The 7,442-nt window shown below is 53.6% G+C and overlaps 1 protein-coding gene across 10 annotated transcripts in view; it reads right to left on the reverse strand.

Annotated features, from left to right (window-relative positions):
* Positions 1-17: 17 nt before the first annotated feature.
* The window catches only part of RTKN (rhotekin), a 17,587-nt gene continuing 10,162 nt past the window's right edge, over positions 18-7,442 (reverse strand). For 9 of the 10 annotated variants that reach the window (XM_032178321.2, XM_032178323.2, XM_032178324.2 and 6 more), the window contains 11 exons: positions 6,648-6,847; positions 4,791-4,852; positions 4,640-4,693; positions 4,423-4,540; positions 3,983-4,192; positions 3,002-3,096; positions 2,785-2,891; positions 2,422-2,550; positions 1,582-1,750; positions 1,327-1,431; positions 18-731 (listed from right to left, as the gene is read on the reverse strand). In XM_032178321.2, coding sequence (XP_032034212.1) covers positions 400-731; positions 1,327-1,431; positions 1,582-1,750; positions 2,422-2,550; positions 2,785-2,891; positions 3,002-3,096; positions 3,983-4,192; positions 4,423-4,540; positions 4,640-4,693; positions 4,791-4,852; positions 6,648-6,847 — 1,581 coding nt within the window. In that variant the 3' untranslated portion in view covers positions 18-399. The other variant, XM_032178329.2, reaches the window with a different exon arrangement.

A 7,442-nucleotide genomic window follows, 5' to 3' on the forward strand; every position in this document is an offset into this window, starting at 1 on the left:
CAGACAGAGGCACCCTGTCCTCAGGAGCCAGGTGAAGGCTGCTGTTAAATAACTTTAATGGTTGATGTGGGAGTCACAAGGGAGGTATGTTTCCTCCAAGGGTTTTTCAGTGCCATCCTCAAAGCTGGTTAGTGCAGGGAGGTAGGGCAGAGTTGGTTCCAGTTTTCTTCCAGGAAGGGTTTAGGGAGGTCCCAGCGAGCCCCAGGAATGAGTCCCTCGGTACCATGGCAACCACAATTTAAGAGGGGCTTCTGCCCACCCCTGCAGCTGACCCCAGGTCCAGCAGAGGAACAGGAGGCCAGACTGGCCAACTTGCTATAGACAGTGCCGTATCCAGAACCCAACTGCGCATGGGTCATTTTCTCTTCTGGGCAGATCCTATGCCAGCACCTTTCTCTCTCACACTGGTGACTGGAGCCAAGTGCGAGGTTGGCCTTTGCTGCAGAGGCCTCTGGTCCGTGGGGATCGCTGAGGTGGGAGGGGGGCAACCGAGCGAGCCCTAGGGGAGTGGTCTGGGGGGACAGCATCCAGGGAAAAGGTTCGGGGTCTCCCCCAGGGCAGGGGGTGGGTCCAGGCTGGGGCTGGGGCCACTGAGGCAGGCGAGCAGGGGTTAGGCAGGGCAGGCTGGTCTGTAAACATTGCCAGCCAGGGTGGGGGTGTCTCCAGCCTTGCGCCCTCCCTCTGGGTCAGGATGTCTGTCACCGCTGCGATGTCATCCAGCGGCTCAATAGCTGTGGCACCAGGAAGGGGTTGGGGGAGGGTTGGGCTAGTCAGAGCTCAGGCCCCAAGCCTACCCAGCCCTATCACCTGTAACTGTAATAGGAGGAAAGCAAAGCCCGGATCTCAGTGGAGATTGCATTATCCTGCAGGAGCAGCCCCTCACCTGGGCCCTCTGGGGCTACAGGCTCTGGTAAGACTGTGGGACGTGGGGCACGAGGTAGATGAGGATGGGAAGGGGAGGGGTGGGGAGCAGAGGTGGGTGAAGAAACCAAGAAAGAGGAGAAAATGAAAGCGGTGCCAGGCAAGTGAGGGGTCAGAAGAGACAGGAATCCACATACAGAAAGGGAAACAGAAAAGAAGAAATTAGGAAAGAAATCAATGAAATGATCCTGGCTCATTGGGGTTTTGTTTTGAACTTTGGTGGAGGTGGTTCTAAGAAGAGTTGGAGAGGAGAAAAGAACACACAGGATTGGGTGAGACTTGGGTCCCCAGAGATCTGGTGTAGCCCAGAGTGTGCTTTCTCTCTGTTTCCATTATCTGGTTTCTCTTGAAGTCCCCAACCCTACTTCCCATTAGCTTCCTGGAGTTCACATTCCTCTCACTTACCCATCTCATGGTACAAGGACCCCTGCTTTGCCAGTGCTTGGGGTGGTTTCCGGGGAGCAGGAGTTTCAATTTTCATGATTTCATCACAGCACTGCTTCCACTGGCCTGGAAGAAGAGCGCTGATTAAAAGAGAGGGCCAGGCTGCCCTTTCTCCTGCTACATTCCCTTCCACACAGTCTTGAAACAGAGGCCTTTAGTAAAAATGACAAACTCCAGTTCTTCCCAAAGGTCCAACCCAGCCCCCTTCTCTCTTACTCATGTCAAAGAAAAGCTGCCACAGAGCCTCCATCCAGCTCTGCAGGGCTTCCCGACTTTCTGTCTGAAGGGTGTGTGTCACCTCATCATCCCCATACTGGTTACTGATGCTTAGGGTGAAGGGCTGTCCTAGAGCCTGGTCCAGCTCCCCTGCCCGGACTCGAGTCTCCTGCAGGAGAAAGAAGAGGTCTACCTTGGTCACAGAAGTTGGCAGTGACAGGCAGCCTTGATCACCCCTGCCTTAGAAGGATGAACTTGTGGGGCTTTTGCTGAGCCCTCTCATTTGCCTCCTACTGACCAGAGTAGGAAGGAATGGCAAAAAAGGGCTGGGGATGAGACAGCCAGTCCTGAGTCAGGGGAGGAGGAGCAGCTTGAGATAGGGAAAAAAGGATTGAGCAAGGCAGGGAAGACACAGAGGTAGGCAAGGATGCTCCAGCCAGAGGTCCCTCAGAACTGACAAAAAGTAGGCAGGAAAGCCAATAAAAGGGATAGGGAGCAAAGAAGGGCAATTGGACCTGGAGAGAAATGGGAAGTGGTAAACTAGATATAAATTAGAATCTGAGGGAGAAGAGGGAGAGAGGATGAAAAGCCCTGAACTTGCAGGCGAGAGAACCCTCTCTGAGACTTGGCAGGGACTGAGGATGGCAAGTGAATGGGACGATCCTCTCCCAGTGATGCTGTGGTTGGGGAGAATACAGGCCCCTGAAGCTGGATGTGGCACTGTCAGGAGCAGGAGGCCTGTTTCTATCTCTCTGAGGTATGTGCCCACCCTCCTAAGACCTGAAGGAGAGGCTCCTGGGCCTGTGCCCTTGGTGGCCTTACCACCAAGGGACCCATCACCTTGTTGACGGCAATAGTAAGCAGCGGCTCTTCCCCCGTGTCTGCATCCTCAGGTCGCCGGTAACAGAAGAGGTTTGTGCCTTTCAGAACTCCATGCACTTTTGCCCAGTTCTGCATCTCCCCAGCTTGCTGCACAAATGACTCAACATTTTCTAGGGAAGTCACACCCCCCAGTATCCCTCTTCTCAGCCCCCCATGAGAACCTGTTCGTTTTGTCCACCCTGCTGTCCATTCCTCCCCTCGTCTGGCCATACCCCATTTCTTCCACCCAAATCTTGATTTTTCATTAGCTCTTCTATTCCTAGTTATCCAGCTCTCCTCTGCCTTCTCCCTGCTCCCTTCCACTCCTCAGGGCCCCCTCACCTGCACCCTGAGGGTACCACTTGCAGTAGGCTGAGTCATGCAGAGAGGCTGAGCTGCCAGACGGCAACACACGCTACCATAAAGGGGCAGCCAGGCAGGGTTCTCCTCTGAGGGAGGAGGAAGTGCAGGGTGAGGTAGGGGAATGAGAAGGGGACCATCCCATAGCCCCTCTTCTCACCATCACATGTGTGTGTCCCCCATGCACACACATACTTACCATGACTGGCAAGGGTGAGGTCATGTGTGCGGAATCCATCCTGCACTGCTGCCAGGGTGAGTGTGGTGTGAGCCAAGAGGTGGTAACGAGGACCACTAAGGGAGGTAGGAGAGAGCATCAGCCAAGGGAGGGGCATGTTGGCCAGCAGGAACTCTAAGGGCTGAGCAGATCTGCCCCATCGTTCAGGCTGCCCCACAGAAAACTCACTTGCCTCCCCAGAGAGTTAGGAATGAAACATTTACCGAGCTCCAGCTAAGTGTCAGGACCTATGCTTTATATGTTTTATCCCACTGTATTCCTATGATAGCCCTGTGAGGTTGGTGGCATTCTTCAACTAGATGAGGCAACTTGAGGCTTAGAGAGGTTAAGAAACTTGCCCATAATTTATAGCTGGAAAGTGGGGGAGTTTGAATTTGAACCCATATCTGTGTCCAAAATCAGTATTCTGTTCACTACTCAAAGGTTCTCAAACTGCTTCTCAGAGTCTCAGTGGTCCCATGAGGTGTCTCCTGGTGCATGTAGGAACCACCACAGGTCCCAGGGTACTCTGCTCCAACCAAGAAGCTCTGCTCTATCCACTTAAAATGTATTTGCTAGGCTGAGTGCTGTGGCTCACGCCTGTAATCCTACCACTTTGGGAGGCTGAAGCGGGAGGATCACTTGAGCCCAGGAGTTCGAGACCAGCCTGGGCAACATAGTGAGACCCTGTCTCTAAAAATAAAATGTATTTGCTGCTGCTAAAAAGTTAAGACCCCAGGGCCTAAGTCTCCCTGCCTTCCTACTGGTTTTCTGGACTGGCTTCGGCCCAGCTCTGGGTCGTGGGCTGGAATGCCTCCCAGCTACGTGGCCACTGCTCATTCATGTCTGTCTGCACATCCTGGCAGCAATGCAAAATGGGTTCTGCACACTCAACACAGTTCAAAGGTCACCTGTGGGCAGAATACAGGCAGCTGAGGGTGGTGGCGGTGTGCAAGGCCTTACCCAACAGCTGGGTTGGGGAGCAAGATGGGACTGCTCCCTGAACCCCCAGCACTGTCCAGCGATGCCCGGACACGCCTCCCCGAGGAGCGGCCCAGGGAGCTGCTGAGTTTGGTGGCAAGCCTCTTGGGGCCGCCAGTCAGGGCCCCCTCTTCTTCCACACAGGCTCCATACAGCTCTAACCGCAGTTCAAAGTCTGGCCCCGCCTCAGCGCTGGTGGGGGGAAGAAAGGAGGGTGGTTACAGGAAAGTCCAGGGAGGCAGAGGGTGGGGGATGTGGGTGGGGGATGTGGGTGGTGCAAGTGCAGGACAGCCCCACAGAGAAGGCCAGGTGCCCCTCCTCTCCTCCACCCTCCCCCTATCCCAGCTTCCTCCCCTGGAACTCGCTCATCCAGACCTGAAGCAGAGTGGAGGAAGGAGGTAGCCACAGTTTGAGGTACTCACAAGAGCACATTGCTCTGAAAGGAGATGTCTGTGAGGGTCCTGTCCACCAGGATCATCTCTGTGTCCTGGATGTGTTCCCCCAGCTGCAGCAGCAGGAACACGGCCCAGCGGTGCAAGTCTGGGAACAAAGAGGGCAAAACTCAAAAAACACATCCCACGAGAGCCTCCTACTTCAGGGTCATTCCGCTGAATTTGTCCCAGGGTGTGTGGAACTCACCACCTTTGTTCTTGAAATATTCTGTGTCCTTCCACATGAGTGGAATCCGGAGGTCTAAGGGGCAGAGGGGTAGGAATAGGTGTTGAGATGGGGCAGGAGGCCATGTGCTTGGGCAAGGGGTGCCAGCAGCTGGGGTAGCTGTGCTTCTTACCAGAGATGCAGACCCGGCCGCGGCAGGGGGAGCGCTCAGTGGGCGGGCCACTGTCAGAAGGCCTGTGGATAAATCACAATGTCCTGGCCTGGCCTCTAGCCACTATTCCCCCTTGCTCTGGTCCCAAGGACTCTAGATCCCCCTGATCCCAGGGCCTCAGACGCCAGGTCCCCAGCCAGGCTGACAGGCAGAGCTGAGGGACTATAAGGGAAAGTTGTCCATTGAACCCAGCAGTTTGCCAGGCTTGGGGACACCAGGGACACTAAAGCCACATTAACTCACACCTAAGGCACAAGCTCAGGGCTCCTCTCTCCAAGCAACCTCCCTGACCACCTCTCCAGATCCCTGCCAAGGACAGGTGCGGCCTTGAGGGGACAGGTGCCCACAGAAAGACTTCATTTCCAGGGCTCTCCATTAAACCCCTGGCTTAGAGGGGTGTCCAGGCTTTTTTTTTTTTTTTTTTTTAACAATAGGAAAGCTGCTTATTTCCCACCATCCCATCACTTCTTTGATATAGGAGGGTACTGGGTCAGAAAATAATTTGGCCAACGTTTGTTCAAAGGAAAATCACCAATAGGGAAGAGTTACGTTTCATTCACTACAGACCCTTTTCCTTCCCTACCACTCCCCAACTTTGATTTTTCCTTTTTCCTCCTGGCCCGATATGCTGTACCTTACTAGTGCCCCAAGTTCTGCAGCTCCCCCACACCCCACTGCAGGGCCCGACACCCCACCTTCCTTCCCTCCCTGCCCATGATCAGGACTCACCACATGTGTCCCTTTCCTGAAGGGAATGCCAGTTCATCTGTACTTACTCATAATGCCACTAAAGTAATTACTGACTTAGTAGAGCCTTAAGCTAAATGATGTGGCACTAATGGCAATGTGTTTAGCTGCCAGGCACTTGGGGTGTACCTCAAATCACCTGTGTGGTCTGTGTGAGGACTTTGGCAGGACAGAGTCTGTCCATGCTGCCTCTCAGGAGAGGCTGTTCCCCCACCAGCTTGCCCTTCCTCTAGCTTCATGGGATAGCCATAAAGTGGGTTTTCTGCCTTCTTCTGGTAGCCTCATGGGTGAGCTCCTGGCAACCTCCCCTTGTGTCAGCCTTCATGGCTGGAATGGGCACCATGCCTGTGAGGGGCTGGGACTATTTCCTCTAGCAGCCTCAGTGGAGTAAGTAGGCCACTTTCCTAAAAACCAATTCTCCAAATGACCACTTTATCCAAATTGGCATATTCTTAGAATAATTTGCCAAATATTTTCCCCAATATTTTGGTTTTATCATGGCATCACTTAAGTCATTACAGACTTGTCAGATCAACAGTCTAATGTCAGTGTTGCTTAGATGTTACATCCAGAAGCTGAGCCCTTTTAGAATGCACAATCTAATTTGTGTGAATGGGTAGGCTTTCCTTAAGTGGTTTCTTATTTCCTTTCCCACTCCCTGCCTCTGAAGGTGAACCCCAGATATAACAAACTGTTGTCAGTATGTGGTAAATTGGCGATTTTGTGAACCAGCGTTGAGGAAATTAATATTCTAAACGCCAGATAGCCAGTCTTACTGGATCATAGACAGGGCTTAGCAAATTAGTGCTTTTGCATTACTTGCTACCCTTCAGATCAGCTACGTTTCACCAGACACACCGACTTTTCTAAGTCCTGCCCTGGCTACTCACAAATGCACCTCTGGGCAACACACAGTGGTGGTAAAACACCAAGGTCTCTCCCAGGTCCCTGATAAGACTTCATGGGGAAGTCATCTTTAAGGTGGTCCACATGCCACACACGCACACGCTGCACCACCACCACCCAGAAGGCCTCCTGCCTCCATGGAGGCCTCGCCTCCCCCTTGCTCACCGCCGGCTTGTCTTCCCCAGCACCTGCGCCTCCTTGCGCCGCTGCAGCTCGCCCATGTAGCTGAGGATGCGGCTGTTGCACACTAGCAGGCTCTTGGTGGCCTCCAGAGCCTGCTCTCGCTGGGAGCAGGCTGCCAGCAGCTTACAGGCCCCTTCCCTCATCCGGATCTCATGGTCTAGCTTCCTCTGCAACTCTGTGTCCTAGCCAGGGTTGGGGGAAGGGTGAGAAGGAAATGTCAGTCAGAGGACAGGCTAAAGCACTCCCCAGTCCCCAAGTGGGCTGTGGCCAGTAAAACTGACAAGAAACTAATGTTTTAGGCAGTTCAAGATCAGGCATTGGGTCTCAATCTCAGCTGCCCACGAATAACCAGAGAAGCTTTGTAGCCAGGTGCGGTGGTGTGTGAGGGAGGCTGAGGCAGGGGGATCCCTTAAGCCTAGGAGATCAAGGCCAGCCTGGGCAACATAGTGAGACCCCACCTCTAAAAAAATATATAACAGCCGGGCACAGTGGCTCACACCTGTAATCCCAGCACTTTGGGAGGCCGAGGCGGGCAGATCACAAGGTCAGGAGATCGAGACCATCCTGGCTAACATGGTAAAACCCCGTCTGTACTAAAAATACAAAAAATTAGCCGGGCGTGGTGGCAGACGCCTGTAGTCCCAGCTATTTGGGAGGCTGAGGCAGGAGAATGGTGTGAACCCGGGAGGTGGAGCTTGCAGTGAGCCGAGATTGCGCCACTGCACTCCAGCCTGGGTGACAGAGCGAGACTCTGGTTCAAAAAAAAAAAAAAAAAAA

Source organism: Hylobates moloch, unplaced genomic scaffold, assembly GCF_009828535.3.
Source record: "Hylobates moloch isolate HMO894 unplaced genomic scaffold, HMol_V3 SCAFFOLD_15, whole genome shotgun sequence".
Lineage (NCBI taxonomy): Eukaryota > Metazoa > Chordata > Mammalia > Primates > Hylobatidae > Hylobates > Hylobates moloch.